General features: G+C 44.0%; 1 protein-coding gene across 2 annotated transcripts; it reads left to right on the plus strand.

Moving 5' to 3' along the window:
- On the plus strand, positions 1 to 26,164 carry LOC124035634 (leucine-rich repeat-containing G-protein coupled receptor 4-like). 2 transcript variants are annotated; one of them, XM_046349186.1, is made up of 19 exons: positions 656 to 783; positions 2,666 to 2,692; positions 8,925 to 8,996; positions 12,562 to 12,633; positions 14,856 to 14,927; positions 17,139 to 17,354; positions 18,958 to 19,029; positions 20,266 to 20,334; positions 21,384 to 21,455; positions 22,563 to 22,634; positions 22,900 to 22,968; positions 23,150 to 23,221; positions 23,330 to 23,395; positions 23,522 to 23,593; positions 23,806 to 23,877; positions 24,026 to 24,151; positions 24,319 to 24,416; positions 24,536 to 24,589; positions 24,687 to 26,164. In XM_046349186.1, exons 3-19 carry the CDS (start codon positions 8,935 to 8,937, stop codon positions 26,033 to 26,035), a joined length of 2,685 nt encoding a protein of 894 aa, XP_046205142.1. In that variant the 5' UTR covers positions 656 to 783; positions 2,666 to 2,692; positions 8,925 to 8,934; the 3' UTR covers positions 26,036 to 26,164. The 2 variants fall into 2 exon arrangements, with proteins under 2 accessions (XP_046205141.1, XP_046205142.1); XM_046349185.1 differs by lacking the exon at positions 2,666 to 2,692 and having other exon boundaries at positions 1 to 783.
- The last annotated feature ends 1,439 nt before the right edge of the window (positions 26,165 to 27,603 follow it).

The following is a 27,603-nucleotide window of genomic DNA, read 5'->3' on the forward strand; positions in this document are numbered from 1 at the left end:
TTGTCCGGCAGGGTGCTTACCGAGTGAGCAAGAAAAAGCGGGCTGCTGGTGGCAGGGAGCAAAGGAAGGAAACGTGAGGAATGGCTGAAAGCTGACTGTGTTTTTCTACAGGAAACAAATCAGGAGGGAAACGATAGCAAAAATAACGCACCTAGTGTTTCCCATTTCGGTTGGAGAATTGTACTGAGGCTTCTTATTTTGTCCACGCACGGATCCGTCTGGTTTGCTGATTTAATGGGACAACGAAAACGGAAAAAAGCTAAAGGTGTCGATTTTGTCGTCTGTGTGGACGGGTGATACTTATTTTTATAGGACCAACACTCCACACGGGATGAATATGAGGACACTTAGTGCAAGGTAAACAGCATTGTTTGAGTAAAGAAAATGTTCCAGACTTGACAAGGGTAGTTAAGGATATATGTTTGGTGGGACTGATGCATTAATCCTTGCAGTGGTCGACTACCTATCAATAATAATACGTATTCAAGCTTCTTGGACAAGCCATCACAACCGAGCAGTCACGCGAAAAGTAGCCTGCATGTCCTTATAAGAGAAACGTAAAGCCATTTTTGCTTAGTCTGAACAGAAGGAAAACATGCGCGTGTTTGTCATCTGGATATTTTTGCGGTTGTTTTCACTACCGGATGGTGCGGCTGGTCAAGGACAATCCACTCCGGCTATTTGTTCGTCCTCATGCAGCTGCGACGAGGACGGAGGCGCCGATTGTTCTGGGAAAGGACTGACCACTGTCCCAACTGGTCTAAGCGCCTTCACCTATTATCTGTAAGTATCAACACACATTTAAACTGTGTAATAAAACACGATTAAACCTATAATCAATATCTCTCCCTAGTTAGGACGTGTTTGTAACGGTAAGGTCGGCCACTACTTACTCGAGTAAGTACTGGAGCAAACTTTTGCACGATGGCTGTCAATTAAGCAAAATAATCGAGTGCGTTTTTACAACTTTGGGCTGTGGATCAGTTATTCAACTGATAGCAAACACATTGTTGTGGTTGGTATGAGAGAGCAAACACAAAGAATGATGAACAGCCAGAGGAAAAGTAGGCCTTAAAATTAAAGGTTGATACAGTATATACAGTATTGGCTAGGCAATGGTTGCCAAATGGTTCATGCTGGTCCAAACTCATTCACTTGCTGACCTTTCCTTGATATGACCCCTCTTATACCCTAGTATTTTACTCTACTGAAAAGCATACAAGCTATAGCATATTCCTTGTCCTGCGACCTGGACTTTCACTTTCTTAGACTACAGCCATGATTTTTTACACTTATATTCAGGGACATGTGGAATAGTAGCCCATCATCCATGTAAAGTAAGAAGGTCTTAATTAGCTGATTCTTCGGCCTGTCTTGGCTCTGTAGTCTGGACTGACTCTGTTGAGATGTAAAGGAATAGAACTAAGAAGACATTTTGTGCCTACTGCTGTGAGAAGTCTGAGGTTTGATCCAGCACAGGCATTGACAGAGGGAACCTCATGATGCTTTGGTGTAATCCTTTTCATTTGGCCTTTATAAAATTGGAGATCAAACATTAACAGATCCCAGAAATACCTGCCTGAGACTGTTTATCCTGAATGCGACTCCACTCACCAACTCCCATCATGGCAGAGAAAGTGTATGCCTACCCCTAAAAGACAACACTTTGGACACACTTACCCATCTCAGAGACAGTTGTTGTGGTTGGTTTTCTGATATTTGCATTGCATATCCTTTACATGTGCATTACATTTCCTTTACAAAGTGATGCAGGAAAACCTTTCAAATTCATCTTACAGGGAATTCAGAATGACCCAGAATTCACCTCCGAATGTGTCAGTTCAGTAACACTTTACTGTAATAATGAAGTCTTATTTACTTCCAAAGTTTCCTAAATTGCAATATTGTGGCTCAAGCAATTTATCAACATGGGGAAAATGTGCAATGTTAAATTATTTGTAGACTATATTTTTAACAAAATAAAAATGTTCTGAATCTTGTTCAGGAACCGCCGAAAGGAAAAAGCTGTTGTGATCAACACAAAATAACAACTAAACCAAAAGCCCTATGACATGGCTCTTTTAGTTAGCCTACAGTTGATTTTAAGGAATGATGACTGTTTCTTTTCTGTATTCCCTGTGATTCCGCCATCATATCTGTCTTTGTCTCTGTAGCAAGAAAAGCGAGTTGCTCTGTACTACCTTACTAAAAAGAGAGAGCATTACTAACTGAGGAGAAACTGAGACTGGGACTACATAGTTAATACATTTCTGGTTAACTAGCCTTAAAGGTTTCACAATGTCTTAGTTAATGATAAACAGAGCAGCCGCCCAAGGGCGTCAAAGGGTCTATGTGTTATTTATTGAAGGTGGATGAAGGAAATGTGCTTCCTAATGTGGAAAAGAAGGAAGGATCTGACCTTGAGAAGACTACCCTCTGGGCACACACTGGTTGAATCAAAGTGGTTTCCATGTTGTTTCAATGAAATTACGTTGAACCAACGTGAAATAGATGTTGAATTGACGTCTGGGCCCAGGGGTATTGATACAGAACAGTTTCATATCCAAGACTGAATGAGACATTTAAATATATACAATATCACCATCACCTTTATTTACATAACATAAAAGCTGAGGGGTTGGTTTTTACCTTTGTTTCCACCTAGGTGCCTGAACATTACACCACATTGACTGTAAGTACATTTTATTGACTTCTTGAGTTAATTAATATCCAGCAGAATTGTAGAAATACACACGCTCTAGAGTTGACCCAATGAACTGCCAGTGTTGTTTTGTGTCAGGTAAAATGAAGAGAAACAGTGGTATTTACCAATATGTCAACCTAGACACAGTGTAGTGTATGTATGCTGTTATCAAACATCATGATTTTTTTCAGACTTACATGTAAGTTACCAACATATCCCCAAATATTGTATTACAATTGTGATGTCTACTTATTACGATTGGAAGTGTGGGCTTGAAGGCTTCTTGTGCACCTACACTGAGCAAGGGTTAACCAAATGCTTTGTGACAGCTTTTTAGCTCATAACTACGTGATATATTCAGTTCAAGCCCTCAGAGTATTTGACGGGTTGCCTTGGAGCAATTCCACACCAACAGAGTGATTTTTCACTTTAAAATGCATGTCAAACAAAAAACAATTATTGCAAACAAATGATACAACTCCATGCACAGGGACTACCTGGCAATTTCCTCTGACAATTCAAGTAAATGTGTTTTTGTAAAAGGTACAGTGGAAATTATTAAAAGTGGTCAATCATTGGTTTTTGTTTGAAATGCATGTTATAGTAAAAATATTTGTCTGTTACTGTGGAATTGACCCTTAGTGCAGCTGTCTCTATTTCTCTCTCTTTGTATTTCTCTCTCTCCCTCTCTCCATTAATGTCTCTTCTCCGTCTCTTATTAAACTCCCCTTCTTTCCATTCTTTCTGTGTTTTGGTGAGTAGAGGGGGCAGGGGTCATGATGGATTAGTGCGACACATCACAGCTGTAGAAATACTTTTTTTGTCAGTGTTAATTCACAGGGAGGCTGTGCTGAGCTGGTAATGCTCCTAACCGGAAGTGAGCTAATGTTTGTTTAAAGAACTAAACAAAATATTCACCTCCATAATGTTAATTTAATCCCAGTTAGCGCTCATCAAAGGTGGAATTACATCCTTAGTACTCTTCTAGAAATATATTTTGGTAACACTTTTACATTAGGTTGCTTGTTCGCTGGCATACTAATATATTCATTGGGGTACACATTATCTGCTGTGACGTTTAGTGGAAATTATAAGCTTTTTTGCTCAAACAGCAGAAACACAGGGATCAATCAGCAAGACGGGCAAATAGTGAAGCTTGAGTAAAGGAAATACTGAAGGGAGAGATTAATGGACAGAAAGAGACAGTGAAATTGACACACACACACACACAGAGTGAGAGATAATGACAGAAGCAGACAGGTCCAGCAGTCTTACAAGAGGCACATTGCAGGCCCTGCTGTCCCCAGAGGTGGGAGAATGGTTTCCCAGAAGGTTGGCTTTGTTTGTGATTTTCCTCCTGCTGTGATTCCATCCAGTACAACCTGCCACCCCATGAATGTACTGAAACTGTTGTACATTGAAGCTGAGAGGAAAATGGAAGGCAGCAGTTCTGTTATGAAGAGAACTTACAGAAATAGGAGCACAAACAGTAACTTCATCTTTTGAAAGTCAGGCCTTGGAATTCTGGAATGTCTTCTTAAATTGGAATAGTTTCAGACAGTTATGACTAGACCTGCTCTTGTCCTGCATTTGTAGTTATTTAGAGCGGTACTTCAAGTTTTTATTTCATGTGTGGTCATTCTTCAAAATTATTAACCCATATACTTAGTCACAAAATAATATACAGTACTGTACATTGCCACTTTCATTGGCAATATCCTACAATACTTTAACATTTATGCATCTGTTGATTTACATAATCTTACGGAATTTGACACAGACAGGAATTGGCCTGTGCCCTTTGTTTTATCAGTCCATAAATCAGAGTGTTGGGTTGGCACCAGCCAGCAGCCCAGGGGAAGGTTGGAGAGGTGGAGCTGCCTGCAGCATGTTGGTGTGTACATTACGTTTTTTATTGGCAGCTGAAAATGAGACTCTCCTGCCTGAGGACAACAGGTGGGGAGAAAGAGAAATACATTCTGGAACCCCCTCACCCTGTACACCAATTTCCCCTCTGACAGAAACGAGTGACGAAAAAACATCTGTCTCTTGAGGGCTTGGTGACTGTGTGTGCACTCTCGCTCTCATGTGTGCGTGCGGGGGGGGGGGGGGGCATGAGGGTTTGGGATAGGAGGGGTTCACTTCTCACATCTCATCTCAATTGAAGTCCTTTCATAGTGTGAACAAGCACAAGTTTAGGGGAGGGAGGGGATAGGGGGACTAATGCCCTTTCACTCACTGGTCCAGCTAGCTCACTTGCCATTGGTGCCCTCTATCCATCTTAAGCTGAATGATACTTTTGTTCATGGTCAGCAGAGGTGAAAGGAGCCAGTCACTGGTTCCTGCTCCCAAACAGGATGACTACAAGATGGTAGAATGTTTACTCCCCCCCCTTTTGCTCTGTCTCTTTCTCTCTCTCCCTTATACACAACTCTCACTCCTTTTTTACTTCTAATCACTTACTCATCTTCACAATTTTTATCCTCTTTTTCCATAGTCCTCTCCAACTCTCTCATCATCACATTCTCTGTCAATCTCTCTCTCTCTTGGTTCAATTCAATGTTGTTAATTGGCATAAAAAGCATACATTTGAATAGCAAAATAACTAAGTTTAATGAAAGCCAACGACAACAACTCCCATACCCATATCAATCATTTCTCTCGCTCTGTCTCTCACCGTTTTAGGACTGACATGTTTGCCTTGCAGGCTGGTTGTTTGCACTCCAGCTACAGCGAATCAGTCTCCCCTTGTACCCATGTGGTAAATGCTTGACCTTCTCTGCACTCCCATGGTGGAACACTCTGCCCGTTTGTGTATACAAAGTGCCCTTGTTCATTTCCAGCATGGCAGCCAGGGAACCTCAGCCATCTTCCTCAATTCTCACCACCTTCACCTCTTTAATCAATAAGAAACAGCCGGCTGAGAAAATAGTTACCCATTACTTGCATTTTTTCCCACAACTCTGCTGTCAAGGGACCAGGGGGCTAAAAAGCCAAAGCATTACTGAGTTTGCTTTACTTCGGAGGTAGTCAATGGTAGCAGGTGGTTGGGTTGGTGCCCGGTTTGGCTTCTCTACCTCAACAAATGACGTACCGGCAGGATATCGATTTTCATTCAGATGACATTAGCCGGCTAAATAAACACTGCCAAAAGGTATTGAGGAAGTGAAGTTGTCCTCCTTTTGAAGATCACCTTGGGATTCATGGTACATCTGAACTAAGGCTATGCCTCCTTGAATCATGGCCCTTGCTGAGACTACATCAGATACTTTTTACACTTGCTACCTTCAACACCCTCCAACTCATCACCCAGAGAACTTCAAAGGACAGACATAGTAACCTTTTTTCCCAAATCTCTATCTTAGTTATCTGCCGTTGTCCTGTCTGTCAATCCTTGCTGTTCTTGGCACGGTAGCTTCCCCTCCCTCTCATGGCTCTATGCCAGCCAGTGTCTGATCTGCCCACACACATACCACATATACACGCCTTGGTTTTGGAGTCGCTTTAAGTTGAATCTCTTTTTGGTCTGCCTTTGCCAAGCAGTGCAATCTTTCCATGTATAGTTCTCTGTCTATAATGTGGAGCTCTGTGGTTGTTGTGTGGCTTTGCTGAGCTCCTTGTCTGGTCTGTGGACAAACACCAGTAGCCTGTGTAATTGTGAGGGGAAAGCTAACTCCGAGCTCAGGTTAAAATCATTCTGACCAAGATTTGTTTCGGATCAAAATGTTGTCAGTAAATCAGTGAATTGGGAGCATAAACAGTGTGCAGGCCTTCTTCATTAGCCCTCCACCAAAGTCTTTTAAGGATGTGCTTATAACCACAAGCTTTTCTAAAACCATGCTCTAACCATCAGAGACCGCACAATAAGCAACTAAATAACAAGTATAATTTCTCACTTGCCAGAGACTTGAACAGGATTTGACGTCTTTTTGACCCTCTTACCATGGAGAGATTGTGGATGGCTTTGAGATAATGCTGAGATAATATATTTATTCTCATCTTGCATCATAGCAGATGAATTATTGCTTATTTTTTTTAAATTGTTTCAAAGGTATAGATTTTGTCTTTGACATTGACCCCAAAAGTGAGTTTGGAAAGGTATCATGTCTTTTAGCAGACACTTTTTTCTGAGTAAAGATGATCTGTGTGTCTCTGTTTACTTGGATAGGCAGTGAATTCCCAGGGAGTTTTAAAGGTGCTCTGTTGAGACTTGACAACAGCCTCTGCTGCCGGCTCCCCATACTTTCCTCTTTTTGATGTCTTTGTCACTGATCTCCTTTTTTTTCTGTAGGGAAATCTCGCTTGAGAAGTGAAACTTTTGGCAACTCTTGCTAGAAATGTGATTCTTTCCGTTTCCCACCAAGGCTGATATGAGCCCAAAGTGACACCTTTGCATTATTTGATGTCATGTTGACATTTCATACCCTCAGAACAGTGGCATGTCACTGTTTTGCTTCAGAAAGAGTGCTGTCTTTTCTATATGTATCACAGCTGTATTTCTAGGTAGGTCCCCTGATGACCAAAGCAGCTGGGAGGGAGGGTGACAGCATTCACAGACCACCCCTTTCATCCTGTCCCTGTGGCTGCCTGCACTCTTGACCATGGCAGCCAACAGCCTGTGGAAGATGGTTACAGAGTGTGGGTGTAGGGGTGCTGTCAGCAAGACCGAATGTATCCAAAGGGACCGCCGGGAAAGCCTTCCAAATAGTGGCCACACAACGCCCCAAGGAGAGTTCGTAGGGGGGTGGATCAAGGTGGAAGCTCCATTGTACAGCGCCTCGAAGGCAATTGGATAAGCTAGGTAACCTGGAGATGGGGAAGATAGATGGCAGGGATGATGAGGGCCTTTGTAGTTAGAAATGTGGGGGGTGGGATTGTGGCGGCCGATATTATCCTTTAAGGATCCAAAGTCCTACATGCACACACATGCAAGACGTTGGGGAGGCCTGGTAGTGAAATTCAAGATTGGCCCTTTTATTATTATTTATTTTATTTTTTTCGCACCAATTTCGTAGTATTCAATTCTTTCAACTCCCGTACGGGCTCGGGAGAGATGAAGGTCGAGAGTTATGCGTCCTCCGAAACACAACCCAACCAAGCCGCACTGCATCCAACCCGGAAGCACCAATGTGTCGGAGGAAACACCCTAGCGACGTGCGATGAGACAAGGATCTCCCTACCGGCCAAACCCTCCCTAACCCGGACGACGCTAGGCCAATTGTCCCCATGGACCTCCCGGTCGCGGCCGGCTGCGACAGAGCCTGGACTCGAACCCAAAGTCTCTGGTGGCACTGCGATGCAGTGCCTTAGACCACTGCGCCACCCGGGGGGCCTAGATTGGCCCTTTTTTGGGGGTTTCGCTTCATTATCAAAATCAGGATGTTTTTTTCAGTCCTGTTGTGGTTCAACTCTAACATCTGATGTCTATGGACTCCTCTTTGAAACCAATGAATGGATTCCTAATCAAGATGAGAGTGGCCCGAAGTTAAAAGCTACTCTCTGTTGTGGAACACAAGGGAATTGTTATGGTGTCATACCATTTTTGCTCTCTTTTTTATTGGAAGTAAAGATGATCTGTACTAATCTGTAGGCTGCTTTAGGATCATTCTAAAAAACAGTTTACAGTCTTTACTAAACCTGCCTATATAACAATCTCTCATCAATTCCTAGAACTTTAGTTGGATTCGATGACAATTTTTCCCTACAGTTACTCTCTATGTATTACATATGTAAGTCACATACTGGATTAGTCAGGTGGGGAAGAAACGTGAGTGCTGTCTGCATAGTTGTCGTGCTGCTACATGCCTGTCTTTCTCTGCAGTGAGTTGGAAAAGTGAACGTCCCCTGGGCAATATGAGGAGGGTTTCTTCAAGGGTTTACAGTATTGCTGGGGACCTGTTTTGGCCCAAATGAAGCATTATACTGCTGGGGAAGATGACAGCACTTCCCCTCTACCAATCTACAGGAAAACCAAAATAACAGTGTTGAAAGCATGCTTCTGAGCAGTTACTTCCTAGTTATGCCTCAAAAAAGATACATGTGTTACACACAACCATGGCATCAAACATTATATACTATTTCTGCAATTCTCTGTTGTTGTGTCTTTAGGAGTATAAATCCAGCTTGATTGTTTGAGATTTGAATTGGATTCAGGGCTGTGTTCCGTTTCTAACCTGAGAGAAATGCTGATTCACTCATGACACTTGTTGTTTGGTTCCAGTGACATCAGCATGAATAACATCACAGAGCTCCCGGCATTTGTCTTCAAGAACTTCCCCTATCTAGAAGAACTGTGAGTATTCATCTTTCCTAGTACATTACCCACTACAGTTTGTCACATGCATATGATAATCAGTGGTTTTCAACCACAACAGACCAGTTGTATTATGTGTTTGATCAACAAGTTGCTCAACGAGATATGAAGGACCTTGTAGTTTCTCTTACACCAAAGAGTCATGCCTTGTGTTTCCAGAAAGGGCAAGTTACACCATGATGACTATCAAACAGTACCATGACTATAGGCTACGTATGTTTCCAGAGAACTTGTATGTGAGATGCATCACATTCTTTCTTTCATTGTATTTTCTTTGAGAATTTACAGGGTGGCAACCGCATGTCTCAGTTCTGGGACCCATTCAATGAGCATATCTAATCTTAGTGTGTTTGTCCTTTTTTTACTCTTGAAATACCCCTCTGTCTGGTTCAGAGCTAGAAGTAAAGATAAGATCTGTCTACCTGATATCAGGTAACATGTCACCCTGAGAATGCAAAATGACCAGCTAACATTATTCTGCTTCTGAGCCCATGTTATTTTAGCCTGTCTGTGTCTATCATCTCGGACAAGTCTTTGCTCCCTTTTCTTCTGAACACTAGGTCTACTTCATCTGCTCTGTCAAAGGGCAATTTACATTTCATCGCATTGTAAGTGGAGGAATGCAAGGCAGGAAGGAAGAAGGCAAAACAATGGTTTCCATGACAACCTGGCTAAAAAGGCACTCTCGCTGCACTCCACCACTCAACATTACCTTTCAGGCAGGGGCAGGCTCCTGCCCAGTGTCATATATACTTAGTGAAACCTGTTCTCTGGGTTCCATCCTGCTCTGGAGCTGAGCAGTAGGCTTGGGAGATACCGTATACCGGGATATTTTTCAAAATACTGTCTATCATTTTCAATACTGTTTTTTAAAAAATGGGGTGCGTTTTATTGATTTATTATTATTTTTTATTTCACCTTTATTTAACCAGGTAGGCTAGTTGAGAACAAGTTCTCATTTACAACTGCAACCTGGCCAAGATAAAGCATAGCAGTGTGAACAGACATCAGAGTTACACATGGAGTAAACAATAAACAAGTCAATAACACAGTAGAAAATAGAAAAAAAGAGTCTATATACATTGTGTGCAAAAGGCATGAGGAGGTAGGCGAATAATTACAATTTAGCAGATTAACACTGGAGTGATACATGATCAGATGGTCATGTGCAGATAGAGATACTGGTGTGCAAAAGAGCAGAAAGGTTAATAAATAAAAACAGTTTGGGGATGAGGTAGGTCAATTGGGTGGGCTATTTACCGATGGATTATGTACAGCTGCAGCTTTCAACTATAAGAAATCCTAAAATGTGTCAAAATCAATTATATCCGGCAGAGGGCTCCAGCTACGCATTTGGTTTGCTAACTTGCAAGCTGAGTGGCTAGATTTCAAGATCAAGCTTCTTGGTTACAGCAGAGATATTCAATCCCCTCCTGGATCAGGATCCCTGTTGCCTAAATTGTTCTGTACCCCAAAAAAACTAAACAAAAAAACGAGTTTTGTTTTGTTTGAATTAGCTCCCCTTGTGTACACTGCCGATAATCCCGCATACCCCGGTATGGTACAGAATCGGTATCTCGTATGAAAATCAGGATACCGCCCAACCCTACTGAGCAGCGCTGTAGGGCCTAGCAGTTATTTTTGTGCTTCGGAATGCTGTTTTGTTGACAGCTGTCTAGAGTTTTTAATTTGTGTTTGTTTAGCCTTATCCTCGAAACAAATCATAAGGTTTCATTAAGTGAACTGAGAGGATGGCGTGGTGGTGTTGTCACTGAACCACAGCTCCAGCCCTGAGGGCTTACTGAGAAGAGAGGGGGACATGCCCAGAGAGAAACATTCCCTCTCTGATAGTCACGCAACCCTCCTTCATACACACCTCCCATCCTGAACAAAGCGCAACACAGCCTAGCTACCATGCTGACCGATAAAGAGATGTAGGGGGGAGTCCCCCTCAATTTGTGTTTGTATGTGTTTGTCTCTGTACACATTTGTCTCTATGAGCGTGTGTTCCTGGTCTCTTCACCTTCTGATGTTGAAGTGTATGTTGTCTACCAGTGAGTTTCTTAGTGAAATAGAATGGTTGTGGGAGTGGTGCTACAGAATGGATTTAGTCTTTCCTCAACAAGGCTTAGCACATTCTTCTGCCTTCATCAAAGCCTAGGGGGACGTGTTCTGAATTTGTTGACAGAAAGGGAATGGGTGGGAGGTTCTTCACCCTGAAACATGAAGGACGTCTTAGCAATTTGTTAGCAGGCCAACGTGTGGTGGCTTGGCCATAGACATGTGGGCGTTTACCAGCTCCAAGACTGGATGTAAAGTTTACAGTACCATATAAATGTGGCAGACACACTAACCACATACAATTTGCACATGAATCCTACTCTGCTTTCAAACCTGATGCTTTGTTACTTGAGTCCTAGATTAATAATTAATAATTGTCAGTAGTTGGGCTTGCAGTTGCAGCAAACTTAGTGCAAGAGAGTCAACAGGTAGGCTTAACATATGTGCATGAAACTGGCCCCTTTGACTACAAGTACTTCAACAGTTCATTTACTGCTGGGAAACAATAAAAATGCTGTCAAAAGGAAACAATTCCGTCAATGAATAGTTGATAAAGACTCATGAGAAGCCAAATTGATTTGGGTGTTTGATGGTGAAGCGTGTCCTGTGGAATCCTGTGGTTTGAGCCAGAGCCAAGTCAAGTTGTAGAGCATGTACCATTATATAACCTTCCAAATCCAGCCATGTTTGTCAACCACAACAAATATTATTTTAAACATGGTCTGCCATTGGATCACAGTGGAAGTGTGCCACTAGCATTTGTGTGTTTAGACTAGAGACCCTGTCATATGATCCTGTCTGGTTGTTAAATGATGGACCAACTGTGTTCGACATCCCTGGAAGTGTGTCCCCGAGTAGGCCCCAGTAAGGGGGTGCGTTGTGGGGTTGTATTAGGGCATGGTGGGAGTTGTTACTCAGATTCCCCAGGCTCTCAGTCTCACACCCAGCAGCTATTGGCTGCAGGGGAATCTAATGCCACCCAGCTCAAGTTGCAGAGGGTGATAAATCTGGTGCTAATCTCCCAGGCCAGATTTGGTGGAACTATGAGTCCCTGACATCCCGCCCCCACATGATTATTCACATTGCCAGTTCTTCCTGATATCCTGGCTGGAAGGGAAGGGGAGGTAGACCAGGCCCAGGAAGGGAAACCTAGGCCCAGTCCTAATGTGTCCACTCTCCCCAGAGGGTCTGGTGAAGTGACAAAATGCTGTCGCACTGACACGTCTCTCTGGCACCCCAGGCGTTATGTTATGTTATGCTATACTATGCTATGCCTGGTGACACAAACTGGAGCCTGTGGGGTTTTTTTTGGTCAATGATTTTCAATCTTGTATGTATTAACATTTCAAAGTGAAGCTGTTAAATTGAGAGCTTTGAAAGTTGTACCAACAACATATAGATTACTATATGAATCATTGCTTTCGATGCAATCATGAATTGATCACCATCTTTTTCTCTCTCTCTTCCTCTCTCTCTACCTCAGGCGACTGGCAGGAAATGACCTCTCATTCATCCACCCTGACGCTCTGTCTGGACTGCATCAGCTCAAAGTCCTGTTAGTGTGCCGCTCATTGGTCCTCCACACACACTTACAACACGTACACACAGACAAACACTCATGTAATACCTGTATGTTCTGTGACTGTACATTGAGCCAAGGGTTCAAAGACCAGTACTGGTGAGTGCTCGGGCACAACCCACACAAAATCAAACACACAGACGTTCACATGCACACACCTGTAAATAAAACTGGTGAATGAAATAAAACGGAGGTGTTCACTTCCTTCCCAACGAGCGGTGGCCATGTGACGTGTGTGAAGAGGCAGGAAACCAGAGGGCCTGTTCCCCTGGGCCCTAGCCTGCTTTGACGACAGAGACTACTGATAGTAGAGAGGAAGGGAGATAGTCACCATAACCACATCTGTGTCCAGTAGAGACTAGAATCGACAGATGGATACTAACGCTCATCACTACAAGGTCGAGTACTCACATGCCACATAAAAATTACTACAGTTTACTGTTTACTGTAGAATACTACAGTACTTACTACAGTGTGTAGTATAGTATACTACAGTATCTCTTGATCATGTGTAGTACGAGTAGTATATAATGTTGTAGTATACTGTTGAATACTATAGTATATACTACAGAATTATCCACAAAAAACACTAGTAAATATTGCTGAAATGTCAGTCAGCCAAAACCTTTTTTTTCCACTCCCCATATCCCAATTTGTGCCCCCTGTAAGTGAGGTAAGTGAGAAAAATACAGGCCAAGGATAGACCATATATACTGAGTGGACAAAACATTTCCGTGACATAGACTGACCAGGTAAATCCAGGTAAAAGCTATGGCCCCTTATAGATGTCACTTGTTAAATCCACTTCAATCAGTGTAGATGAAGTAGATTTTTAAGCCTCAAGACATGGATTGTGTATGTGTGCTAATCAGAGGGTGATTGGCCAAGACAAAATATGTAAGTGAGTTTTGAACTAGTTATGGTAGTAGGCGCCAGGCGCACCGGCTTTGGTGTGTCAAGAACTGCAATGTTGCTGGGTTTTTCACGGTCAACAGTTTTTCCAGTGTATATCAAGAATGGTCCACCACTTGAAGGACATCCAGCCAACTTGACACAACTGTGTGAAATTTGCTCTTTTATTATTTGTCCAGTATGTTTTGTCAAAGAGAGAACCCCCCCACTTCTATGTCATAGATGATAAAACAAAAACACTTTAGTAAATACTACAGTAATGACTGCAAAAATACTATAGTATAAACTACTGTTTTTTACTACAGTATTTATACTACAGTAAACCGTAAATACTACAGCATACTACAGTATTCAATGTAGTGTTTTTGCAGACTTCAGACTGCAAAAAAACAATACAGTGGGTAAGTCTGCAAAAACACTACAGTGAGTGAATACTATACTATTCCTACCATAGTATACACTAGTATTCTTTCATATGGGATATGCATGCAGACACAAACGTGTGTGCTCAGAGACACACACATCCTCCCCACAGTCAAGTATACTGTAATGCATAGTGTACACTCTACTTCACCCCGAACCCATACACAAGCTTATGAAACAAAGCCTGAGGTGCTAGCTAGTTAGTCAATGATTTTGACCCTTTATAGAGATAAGAGGTTGAGAGGCTGTAACACTTTGTGATCCTTTTGTGTTCATTTTACATGACATTTTAGTCATTTAGCAGACGCTCTTATCTAGAGCGACTTACAGTAGTGAGTGCATCCATTTTCATACTGTGTTCACACTTTAACTCAATACAGAGCTTATCTTCTCATTCTCGTACACACCACGTGACGGCTTGTTGCATCACTAGCCGGCTACCACCTGGTTACTCAACCCTACACGTTAAAGGTTGCTGTCCTAGATACATAGACATTGAATCACTGGTCACTTTAATAATTGAACACTAGTCACTTTAATGATGTTTACATACTGCTTTACTCAATTCATACCGTATGTATTCTACTGTAGTCAATGCCACTCCGACATTGCTCGTCCTAATATTTATGTATTTCTTAATCGATTCTATTGCTTTGAGATCTGTGTATAGTTGTGAATTGTTAGATATTACTGCACTGTTGCCGCTAGGAACACAAGCATTTTGCTACACCCGTAATAACATCTGCTAAATATGTGTATGTGACTAATAAAATGTGATTTGATTTGGTTGTGCAGAAATTGTAATGAGGAGGCATGTTGGTACGACCACAGTTCAGGTTATAAAACTGTGTTCTCTCCCTCAGGATGTTGCAGAATAATCAGCTGAAGACTGTTCCAAGTACAGCTATAAAGAACCTCTACTCTCTGCAGTCTCTGTGAGTCCCCCTATCTCTTCACCCATCTGGAAACACACACACACACATCTTTTAGAGACTTGAAATGGCAAAACTCATGGACATCACAGGCATAATCATGACATTTACAATGGGAAGCATTCACTCTACAATGCAATTGACCTATTAGCTTCCTCTAGACTTGCCTGCATCATTGCACTAACCTTTACACAGCTCACACATAACCATCTGGTTACCATGCTATCTTTACCCCCCACCACGTTGCATTTACCAACAGTTAGACATCATCTATTTATTTATGTGGTTGATTTTTGCCTGTATGGGTTTGAAATGGATGTGTGTGTGGGTTATGTTTCCTAGACACTGCAGGGCTCTCCAGTGCAGCAATTGTAATTATTGCTTTGTGACCTGGAATTTTAATTCAGGTACCAGTAGAAAAATTAAGGATTCTAGCTTTAATACCTCAAATATTTTTCATTGTGTCCTTGTCTTTGTGTCCGCCTACATTTTTCAACTTAGGCGCGCACATGTGCTCCTTGTAAAAATAGTCCACGTAGAACCCTGCACTGGTTTCCAAATCCCCAGCTCCTCAGCGTCTCTTTTCTTTTGACTTAGTGACTCTGTGACTCTGACTCTTCTTTTTAACTTAGTGACTCTGTGACTACTGCATGTCACTCGACGAGGGACTATGACTGAGCATTACTCCATCTTTGTTTCCCTGTGCCTCTTTTGACTCTGACTGTGAATAGTGTAGGATGAGTTCCAGCTGGAAGCCTGGTCCGGGACATGCTGAAAATCCAGCTTTCTGCCATTTATCACCTCTCCAGATCCTTTCCCTCAGTCCCACGTTTTCCCTCTCTTTTTCCTTCTCTTTTTTTTGCATGAGTCTTTTCTCTCTTAGGGGCTAAGGTCTGTAGCTGAAGTAATATGTTTTGGCAGAGCCTAGCTGGGTTTGTATAATGCCTTTGAGAGTTAGATGTCAATCATCGTGCCTTTCTGCTTCCAACACAGACTCGTAGGGAATTTAGAGGGAGAGAGAGATATGGAGTCATGGAGGTGGAAAGAGAGCGAGGGAAGAGGAGATTGAAACTTAGAGGGAGTCTGTGGAAGAGCAGAATTACAAAGGGATAGAGCTTTTGTTGCGAGGGAGAGAGTGAACGTTGTGATACTACATTAAGGAGCAGGTTTCATGAATGAGGAACAGAATGTGCAGCACCAGCCAAATACAAAACTAGTAGAAACCTTGAGTGTAGAACAAAGCTATTTAAAACCTTTTGATTGTAGTCTTCACCAGAGCAGTTTAAATAGTTAGAAATAAATGCAGAATATTTATAAGAGTAATGAAATTCCAATTTGTATAGTAACGCCATGCTTTCTATACATACGTTATAATGTAGTTGTAACGGTTTTCCTCCTCTTCTGAGGAGGAGTAGGAAAGATCGGACCAATGCGCAGCGTGATAAGTGTCAATATTTTAATTAAATATATCCGAACACTGAATACAAAAGAACAAGAGAAATAAATGAAAACCTAAATGGTTCTGTATAGTATAACATAGACACAGAAAACAACTACCCACAACCCATAGTGGGAAAACAGGCTGCCTAAGTATGGTTCTCAATCAGAGACAACGATCGACAGCTGCATCTGATTGGGAACCATACCAGGCCAAACACAGAAATACAAAACCTAGAATACGAAACATAGAATGCCCACCCCAACTCACGCCCTGACCAAACTAAAACAGAGACATAAAAAAGGAACTAAGGTCAGAACGTGACAGTCGTAGGCTATCCAATGGCTGATTCAAATATTTGCAGTTGATAAGATTAAGGGCAATGGAAAGCTGTTAAAAATGGAAGACCGTAGTGTTAATGTTTTTCTACTGAGGCCATAGAAATACCTCATAAATACCATTCCTTACATGGCCCTTGATTCTCTCTCTCTCTCTCTCTCTCTCTCTCTCTCTCTCTCTCTCTCTCTCTCTCTCTCTCTCTCTCTCTCTCTCTCTCTGTCTCTGTCTCTGTCTCTGTCTCTGTCTCTGTCTCTGTCTCTGTCTCTGTCTCTGTCTCTGTCTCTGTCTCTGTCTCTGTCTCTGTGTTATGTGCTGTATCAATATGAAATGTCCTCAACGTGAGAATGTTAATGGTGGTGAATGTGTGACAGGATTCACATATTGGTGTGACATAACTAGTAAGATAAAGGTTTCTAAAATCTCTCCCCCCTCTGCAGTCGTCTGGATGCCAACCACATCACGACTGTGCCTGAGGATAGCTTTGAGGGCCTGCAGCAGCTCCGCCACCTCTGGCTGGATGACAACAGCCTGACTGAGGTCCCAGTGGGCCCCATGAGACACCAGGCTAACCTGCAGGCTCTCACCCTGGCACTCAACCACATCACCCACATCCCCAACAATGCCTTTGCCAACCTCTCCAGTCTGGTGGTGCTGTGAGTGTTGCAGATTTATCTATTCCAGACCTGGGTTCAAATACTATTTTAAATCTTTCAAATACATTTAGCGTTTGCTCTAGCTTCTCTGGTGTGCAAGAGGGACAGGGTTTGGACTCCTTGTGATTATTCTATTGGTTCCATTGTGCCAGGCAAGCTTAGTAAACTCAAGATAGTATTTAAACCCATGTCTGAACAATTCAAGTCAAAACAGAGGATCTGTTCTGTGCTCCTTCCCATATGGGAGAGTTTGGGGGGTTCAACTCATTGATAGTATACTGTAGATTCAGATGTAGCACATGCATTAGATATTTTTGGTGGAGATTTACATCTGTTGGACGAGGAAAATGTAGGAATCATGGGTAATAGAATATAACTTATTATGAAAGACTGTTACATGTAACTATTTTAATATTTTTAAACAGTGTCAAAGGAACTAACCCTCAGATTACACTTCTCTACCATTCAAACATTGCAGATGTTCAAATCCATTCCACTCCAAGTCAAATTAAATTCTCAGTTAAATACATCAACATACTGTATGAAGCCATCACTTACTGTGGAATGCCCCTACAAACACAAACGCACGCATGCACACGTGCACGCGCACACAAACGCACGCACGCTCGTACACACACACACACGCACAAGAAAAATGCTATGGCTGCAGGGCCCAGTTAGAGGGAAAAAGGACAGAGCTGTGTCCCTAGTGGCTGGCAAGAATAAACAGGAAGAAAATACCTTGAATCCATCAGCCTTCGACACACCAGCACTCACAATGATACCTGACTTACCAATCACTGTGGTCTCTGGTGATAGCTGCAGAGGACATTTACCTGATGAATAGATTGAATTGGGTCTTTACTATCAGGCAGGGAGTGTGGGAGATGTGAAAAGGCAGATTGAGCATTTTGTTTTTATGTGTGTTGTATGTCAATAAGAATTGCTATATTATATCCTGCTTAAAAATCCAGACAGGTGACCTCTCGAGTGGCGCAGTGGTCTAAGGTACTACATCGCAGTGCTAGCTGTGCCACTAGAGATTCTGGGTTCGAGTCCAGGCTCTGTCGCAGCCGGCCGCAACCCGGGAGACCCATGGAGTGGTGCACAATTGGCCCAGCGTTGTCGGGGTTAGGGAGGGTTTGGCTGACACTAGCGACTCCTGTGGTGGGCCGGCTGCAGTGCAGGCTGACACGGTCGCCAGGTGTTTCCTGTGTTTCCTCCGACACATTGGTGCGGCTGGCTTCCGGGTTAATTGGGTATTGTGTCAAGAAGTAGTGCGGTTTGGTTGGATCGTGTTTCAGAGGATGCACGGCTCTCGACCTTCGCCTCTCCCGAGTCCATACGGGAGTTGCAGCGATGAGACAAGACTAACTACCAATTGGATACCATGAAATTGGGGAGAAAAAGGGGTAAAAAAAAATATATATATATATATAAATAAAGATGGATTCCTATTAAAACCTCCCCGCATGTTCAATCACACAGACTAGATATCCTGTACATGTTCCTTCTGTTGTTCAATGTCCCTTTTGGCTCGTCTGCAACAGTGAAGTCTAATTTGAGCCGGGAATGGAATATAAATATATCCTTTATCTTCCAGGCATCTGCATAATAACAGAATTAAGGAGATTGGGGAGAGCTGCTTCACGGGGCTAGAGAACCTAGAGACGCTGTAAGTGCATTTGAATACAAACTCATTAACAGTGTGTATGAGCCACTCACCCCCCACACACCCAGAGCAGCCGGGACGTCAGTGTGTATGAGCCACTCACCCCCCCACACACACCCAGAGCAGCCGGGACGTCAGTGTGTATGAGCCCCCCTTCCCCACACACCCAGAGCAGCCGGGACATCAGTGTGTATGAGCCACTCACCCCCCACACACACCCAGAGCAGCCGGGACGTCAGTGTGTATGAGCCCCCTTCCCCACACACACACCCAGAGCAGCCGGGACGTCAGTGTGTATGAGCCACTCACCCCCCACACACACCTACACACCCAGAGCAGCCGGGACGTCAGTGTGTATGAGCCCCCTTCCCCACACACACACCCAGAGCAGCTGGGACGTCGGTGTGCATGAGCCACTCACCCCCCACACACACCCACACACCCAGAGCAGCAGGGACGTCAGTGTGTATGAGCCCCCCTTCCCCACACACACCCCAGAGCAGCCGGGACGTCAGTGTGTATGAGCCCCCTTCCACACACACACACCCAGAGCAGCCGGGACGTCAGTGTGTATGAGCCACTCACCCCCCACACACACCCACACACCCAGAGCAGCCGGGACGTCAGTGTGCATGAGCCACTCACCCCCCCACACACACCCACACACCCAGAGCAGCCGGGACGGCAGTGTGTATGAGCCCCCCTTCCCCACACACACACCCAGAGCAGCCGGGACGTCAGTGTGTCCACTTCCTCCTGTAATTGCTCCAGGATAAATGGAGCGGAGTCCGTGATGGCTATCTGCACTACCCTCCCATTGTTCGCTTCCTCCTGCGTCGCCAGCCTGAACAGTGACACAACATCTTTAGTCCGGAGGGGACAGAGACATTCTGACCTGTGGTTTAACAGCAGCCATATTAGACGTACCATGGCTGTTACAATTATTTTTGCAGTGTCAAACTCACTCACAACGTTGACACTGATAAAGCATAAAGAGAATGGTCTTACTTACTATAGGAGCCTACCTTATATTATGAGCACTCCAGTCTGTCATGGGAACGACAGTACACTTGGCTATTTTATAGTGTTGTGCCTGAAACTGGAAGATCAATATTTTACTATCGTTAAGGTGACCATATGTTTGCACAGCACTGCTAGTGAATGGTTACAGTATGATTGAGTGTGCTGTGGTGTGTGGTGTAATGATTATGAAACTCCCTGCTCCTTTTGGCCCCTCAGGGATCTTAACTTCAACAACCTGATGACCTTCCCAGAAGCAATCCAGGCACTGCCCAAACTGAAGGAGCTGTGAGTACTGTCCCATGACAAACACATGCACACACACACAGTCACAAATGGAAGCACACGCACACGCGCCCGTCACTGACACACAGGGATGCACATGCGTACACAGATTCCCTTTGTGAGATTTTGAAAATCTGAAATGTCAACTTTGAGTGATTAGGTTGTTTAGTCAGTAAGTGACACGTGGCCTAGAGTTGATATCATTTTCTGCAAAAAGAGGAGACCCCTCGTCTTTTCTCCAGTGTAACTGTGGTTGCGTGCAGGCTGCAGTGTTTTTGTAGAAATGTGAGCTGTTGATGTGTCTCGGTGGAGCTGTGAACCTTGGCAGGGGGAGCTGAGAGATTAATGATGGGGTCTGACTAGTGCCCCCAAGAATACACTCCTCTATCTGTTTTCCTTACCTTTGTTGCTCTCCTCTCCTGTCTGTCAGCGCTGTAGTAGAGAGAGAGGCTGTCTAAATGTTCCTGTACAATGGTTTCTTGATCCCTTGAACTTGTGATGGATCTAAGGGACATGTCTACTAGATAAAAGACGCAGGCACATTAGGTACATTACCTGGTCTTTGTTTTCAGTGTCACTGGGACATCTTGAACAATAGATCATGACTTCACAACGTTTCATGTGGACAGTAACAACTGTTCTCCAGATGGTGTCCTTTCATATTTCTGATGGAAAAACAATATTGAACAGATATGGAATTTACCATGTTTTATGACAGCAGTATATATTAATTAGCAGTAAAACCTTCAGGCAAATAATTGACATGTTATAGATTGAAAGATGCCATCTAATGGTGAAAACTGGAATTAGCCACATTAAGTGCAGAAATCAGGAAGCTGTAGCACACAGAAGCTGTGCATACAAAATTAGTGGTCATTTACATATTGGCAACTATAACAGTTTACTTAATTTGGACCTCTCGCTTTTCCTAATCACAATTTGTATCTTGTTCAGCTGTTGCAACTGTATCATTGCATATTTAATATTCCACCTTCATCCCAAAGATTGTGGTTAGAATAATTTTCACTGTGTATATTTTCACTTTCCTCCAGTGGATTTCACAGCAACGACATAGCAGCCGTACCTGAGGGAGCCTTCCACAAGAACCCTTTGCTCCGCACCATGTAAGACCATACTTCAAAGCCAGTCCGACAGTCAACAAATACTATAGAATAGAACCTTAAGCCTTCACACATTCATGTACTAGCACAGTGTTACCCAACTCCAGTCCTCCAGTACCTCCAACGGCACACATTTTGGTTGTAGCTCCAGTCAAACTCACCTGGTTCAACTCATTGAGTGCTTGATGATTAATTGACCAGTTGAATCAGGTCTGCTTGTCCGGGGCTACAAAATATGTGTACTGTTGGGGGTAGTCCAAGACTGGAGTTGGGAAACACTGTACTAGTATGTACAGTTTATCATATTTACACACATAACTGTCTCAGTGACTGACTGACTCACTGCACCAAGCTGGTAATATAGTGACTGACTGACTGCACCAAGCTGGTAATATAGTGACTGACTGACAGCACCAAGCTGGTAATATAGTGACTGACTGACTGACAGCACCAATCAGGTAATATAGTGACTGACTGACTGACAGCACCAATCAGGTAATATAGTGACTGACTGACAGCACCAATCTGGTAATATATTGACTGACTGACTGACAGCACCAATCAAGTAATATAGTGACTGAATGACTGCACCAAGCTGGTAATATAGTGACTGACTGACAGCACGAAGCTGGTAAAATAGTGACTGACTGACTGCACGAAGCTGGTAAAATAGTGACTGACTGACAGCACCAATCTGGTAATATAGTGACTGACTCACTGCACCAAGCTGGTAATATAGTGACTGACTCACTGCACCAAGCTGGTAATATAGTGACTGACTCACTGCACCAAGCTGGTAATATAGTGACTGACTGACTGACAGCACCAAGCTGGTAAAATAGTGACTGACTGACAGCACCAATCTGGTAAAATAGTGACTGACTGACAGCACCAATCTGGTAATATAGTGACTGACTGACTGACAGCACCAATCTGGTAATATAGTGACTGACTGACAGCACCAATCTGGTAATATAGTGACTGACTGACAGCACCAAGCTGGTATAGTGACTGACCATGGGCCCTATAAGATATTTGTCCAGAAGATGGTGCCATTATCGCATAGTAAATTAGTTTACTGTCAGTGTCCTCTTCTCTTATCCTCCCCAGCCACCTGTATGACAACCCCCTGTCCTTTGTGGGAACTTCAGCCTTCCAGAACCTGTCTGACCTGCACTCCCTGTAAGTCCCTGTCCATATCTGTTAGAAAGCCAAGTCTGGTACTCTGAGCATTGTATACATAGTGTTGTAAGGATCTCTGAATTAACTGCTTTACAATAACAGTGTATGAAATCACCATGTGATACAATACACTGTACATTGCTGGTGCTCAGATGCTTTTTCATACAATGATCTAATGTTACGAGTGGACAGTTATTCCGACTAAAGTTAGTCTCTGGTCTGTCATACCTGTTTGTGTTCTAACCCTGTGAGGTATGTGTTTCAGGATGCTTCGTGGAGCCAGTATGATGCAGGAGTTTCCCTGTCTCACTGGGACTAACAACCTGGAGAGTCTGTGAGTACACAATACAGCAGATGCGTTACATCAACATACACAACTGACACTGACCAACAATGTTAGAATGAATGTGTTTGTGTTAGACAGATTGTTAGTGATTAGATTTTTTTTCTGCCTTGTTTGAGGTTAAGTGAGACCGTTTGTCAGTGGTAATTAAATCCGAGTGTTTCTTTCTCAGTACTTTGACAGGCACAAAGATTGCTGCCGTACCGGTTGAGCTCTGTGAGGATCTCAAGGTGCTGCGGACTCTGTAAGTATCCCCAACCTCACCTCTCACCCTTATCCTACCTTATTAATCTGTTTCACATAAATGCTGGTGACATTCCAGATTACATTATTTCATCCTTTTGCCCATCAGAGACCTGTCCTACAATGAGATTGAGGAGCTGCCTTCCTTCCAGGGCTGTCTAAAGCTGCAGGAAATGTGAGTACGGTATATTGTTGGGAATGTGATCAAGAGCACAAACACATTTTTAAACATTACACTCAAGATGACCCCCATCTTCTATCTTTTTCTGAGTGTATATTCTGTGTTCTGCCCTAATTATAGAAGCCTGCAGCACAACCACATCCAGCAAATCGACAGGGACACATTCCAGGGCCTGTCTGCCCTGCGCTTGCTGTGAGTACACACACACACACACACACTCACACACACACACACTTGCAGCCTATAGTACCTTGAGGCTTAAAGGTGAAGGGCCTAAGTAGATCTAATTGGAAATGAACTCAGTTCTGCTTTCACTAGCTCATGCCAGAGGCTAATTTAAAAAAGCATGCTTAATTTGCTGCCCTGATTCTGAACACATCATTAAGTAATTTTCTTTACTGCAGGGACCTGAGTAGAAATGAAATGAAAACCATCCACAGAGATGCTTTCCTCTATTTGACGGTGCTAACAAACCTGTGAGTAGGACACTGTACTGTGGTAAAAACTACATCCGTTCTCATACAAGTCATGATAACAAATACATTACTGTTTAAACAAATGTGTACATATGCTAGTAGTGTATTCCAGGAATGTATGTATGCTAATATGTCCTGTTTGTTTTAGAGACCTGAGCTTAAACTCGCTGACCAGCATTCCAACAACTGGACTGAGTTCCCTGAACCAACTGAAACTCACTGGAAACCTGCAGATGAAAAATGTATTTACTGCAAAGAGCCTCCCCAAACTAAGGTTAGAATCCCAGTAATTCATCCAAATGACCTCACACTGTCCTGAACTAGATGTGAACTCACTGTAGAGCCAAACCCAATTCACTTACAGTAACTAAACTTAAGTCCAACTGTGAGGTTGGGGTCATGCAAAACTTTGAATGATAATGGTCCTATTGTGGTCTACAGGTCAGTATCAGTTCCCTATGCTTACCAGTGCTGTGCATTTGTGGGATGTGATTCTTCAACAACTTCCACTGATGAGGAGGACATCAAGAAGGTTACAGGTAAAATATGTCATCATGACTGGTGATTAGACCACTCTTGGAATAATAAAAAAGTATTATTCAGAGGAGGGATAAAAAGTATATTGAAATTGGTTAGCTAATTCATCTTTGTGTTCTAGGTGGAGAAGAAGTGGAGAGGATATCGATGGTCATGCACTGCTCTCCCTCTCCAGGTAAACCACGGCCACTTTATTGTCATCTACAGCATTGAATTCGGTACATCATCACATCTCTTACTAACTGAAGGCTGACTCTGTCTCTCTCCTCCAGGAGCCTTCAAGCCCTGTGAGCACCTCCTGGGCAGCTGGATGATCCGTCTGACTGTGTGGTTCATCTGCCTGGTGGCCCTGATCTTCAACACTCTGGTGCTGGCAGCCACCTTCTCCCGCCGGGCCTTGGCCCTCTCCCCTGCCAGGCTGCTGGTTGGCCTCCTGGCCCTCACCAACCTGCTCACTGGGGTCTATGTGGGGGTGCTCACTGTCCTGGATGCTGCCACCTGGGGCTCCTTCGCTGAGTTTGGGGTCTGGTGGGAGACGGGGGTGGGCTGCCGGGCAACAGGGGCCCTGGCGGTGTTGTCCTCAGAGTGGGCTGTGCTGCTGTTGCCCCTGGCGGCTGTGGAGCGCAGCGTGGCGGTGAGGGCGCTCCTGGGGAAGGCCATCTCACCCAGGAGGAGCAGCGAGAGAGGGGTCGGGGAACGACGCTTCGCCCTGGCGGCTGCTCTCCTGGGACTCCTGGCGGCTGCAGCAGCCTGCCTACCACTCTTCAGTACCAGCGACCCTTCAGCCTCCCCTCTCTGTTTACCCTTCTCTGGTGGTGAGGGCCCTGCGCTGGGTGTCACTGTGGCCCTGGTGCTGCTCAACGCTCTGGCCTACCTGTTCACAGCAGCAGTGTACACCCAGCTGTACTGTGGCTTGGGCAGGGTGGAGCTGGCAGACCAGGAGCAGGCAGGGGCCGTACGCCATGTGGCATGGCTCATATTTACCAACTGCATCTTCTTCTGTCCTGTGGCAGCCTTCTCCTTCGCCCCTCTACTGGCCAGGTCTGGCACCGCAGGGGGCCCTGAGATTGCCAAGTCCATCACGCTCATCTTCTTCCCCCTACCGGCATGCCTTAACCCCGTGCTCTACGTTTTCTTCAGCCCCGCCTTCCGGGAGGACTGGCTGCGGCTGCGGGGCCATGGAGCTGTGGCCCGGGGGGTGAAGGCTGGGCAGTGTGCAGGGGGCTCTGGGGTCATGGATGGGGACGGAGACTCCTCCACACGGCTGGGCTATGACTGTGGGGTGTACTCCCAGCTCTGTGGGGAAACAGGCATGTGTGAGCGCTGCCAGGCGGCTCTAGATGCCAGGACCTCTTCCTCCTCATCATCAGTCTGCAGACACTTGGTAAAGTCCCACAGCTGCCCTACCCTCTCAGCCGGTGCGGCAGTGGGCCAGCGTACGGAGGGATACTGGGCAGACAGCGGCACCCTCTCTGCCCAGTCAGAGTACGCTGACGAGGGGGACTCGTTTGTGTCCGACAGTTCAGACCAGGTGCAGGCCTGTGGACGAGCCTGCTTCTGCCAGAGCCGAGGGCTCCCTCTGGTCCACTACGCATACAACATACCTCGCATCAAAGACTGAGAAACTCTTCAGGTGTGTGTGTGTGTGTGTGTGTGTGTGTGTGTGTGTGTGTGTGTGTGTGTGTGTGTGTGTGTGTGTGTGTGTGTGTGTGTGTGTGTGTGTGTGTGTGTGTGTGTGTGTGTGTGTGTGTGTGTGTGTGTGTGTGTGTGTGTGTTGGACACTATAACAAAAAGAAAGGTTTGTGATACACAACAAAACATGTGCAGGGTCCCTGCACACAAATAATTCAGGAAGCACTTCTTTAATCACTGTGTGAACCAGAGTTAACCGTCACAAAAAGGGAATCTGGCATTAAATGAGACTTCTTTGAGACCTGAGACTTTTGGTCAACTCTTGTTTTGCCCTTCAGGATTTACAACTGATTCCCGTGTGTGATAACACCAAACTGGCTGTCAAATGTGTAACAAAAGAGGAAACCTTGCCACCAGTGCCTGCTTCTTGGTTTAGAGCAAACTTATTGTCAAGGTGTTACAAGCCTGAATTCACCTGTCACGTCTCTTGCTAAGGCAAGGATCTATGTGCCATCTTTTTGTAGTTTGTTTTGTGTTATATGTACATTGTGTTTATATGTTGTCATTCCCTGGTCTGTCGATTTCAAAAAGCCTTGCCATAATCGCTATTCATTTGTATATGTAGCAAATGTAATCATAATCCTCATTCTAGGGTTGTTTTTCATATGGGAATGTAACTGAAAGGAGAATTGTATGGAAGCGGCTTTAAATGAAGGTGTTAAATATAATCTGACAGCTGCATTTTCAGCCCTCCCTTTGTGAGCCAACTGACTGTTCATGCATCTTCACATGCCCTGTATTCATTCCTCAAGAGTACAAGTCCAATGACTTAAATGTTTACTATCTTTGTCAATAAGTGTCGTCAATTCTTCCTCGCTATGAGTGATAAAGTCTTGGGTGTCCCGTGGGAATGGAAGAGAGCACGGTTTTATCAACAGTCTTCCCAGGTGGTTGTGGAGACTTTTATGACTTTGTTTTGTCTCTTGGACTGAAAATCATTTAGTTGAACTGTGCTTTACCCCCAGGGTCGTTCTAATTTATTGCTTAAAGAGGAGCAGAATGTCTGGGCCATGGACAAGGTTATTTCAGGTGCCAGGAAGTTGGCTTTGAAAGGTGAGTGCAGCATGTACCAAGTGCAAGCTAAGCCTCTGGTGCTGAATGTTGATGGCACACAAAGGCTTTCATTTCTGGATTGTTCTCTGAGACAGATCGCATTATAGTAAAATATATATATATTTTTTCTTCTCTGAAAATGGACATAATTGTTACTCACCGCCCATTAATTATGATCAAGATGCACACAAGCCCACAGCTCAGCTGTGTTGCCAGTGTAATGGATATCATGGTGTACGTTATGATATAATAACAACATATGTTTCACTATGAAACATTTTATTGGATCAGGTTTGACTGTAGGGGAATATCTGTTTGATGTGCACGAGCATGACTTTGCATATGGGGCCTGCACCATGCCACACCCTAGGAGCTTGTATCCACATGTGTAATTCATGTGAGCGCTCAGGAGATTAGGCAATGTAGGGAAGCCTAGACTCCCCT

Source organism: Oncorhynchus gorbuscha, linkage group LG05 (assembly GCF_021184085.1).
Source record: "Oncorhynchus gorbuscha isolate QuinsamMale2020 ecotype Even-year linkage group LG05, OgorEven_v1.0, whole genome shotgun sequence".
In the NCBI taxonomy this organism is placed as follows: domain Eukaryota; kingdom Metazoa; phylum Chordata; class Actinopteri; order Salmoniformes; family Salmonidae; genus Oncorhynchus; species Oncorhynchus gorbuscha.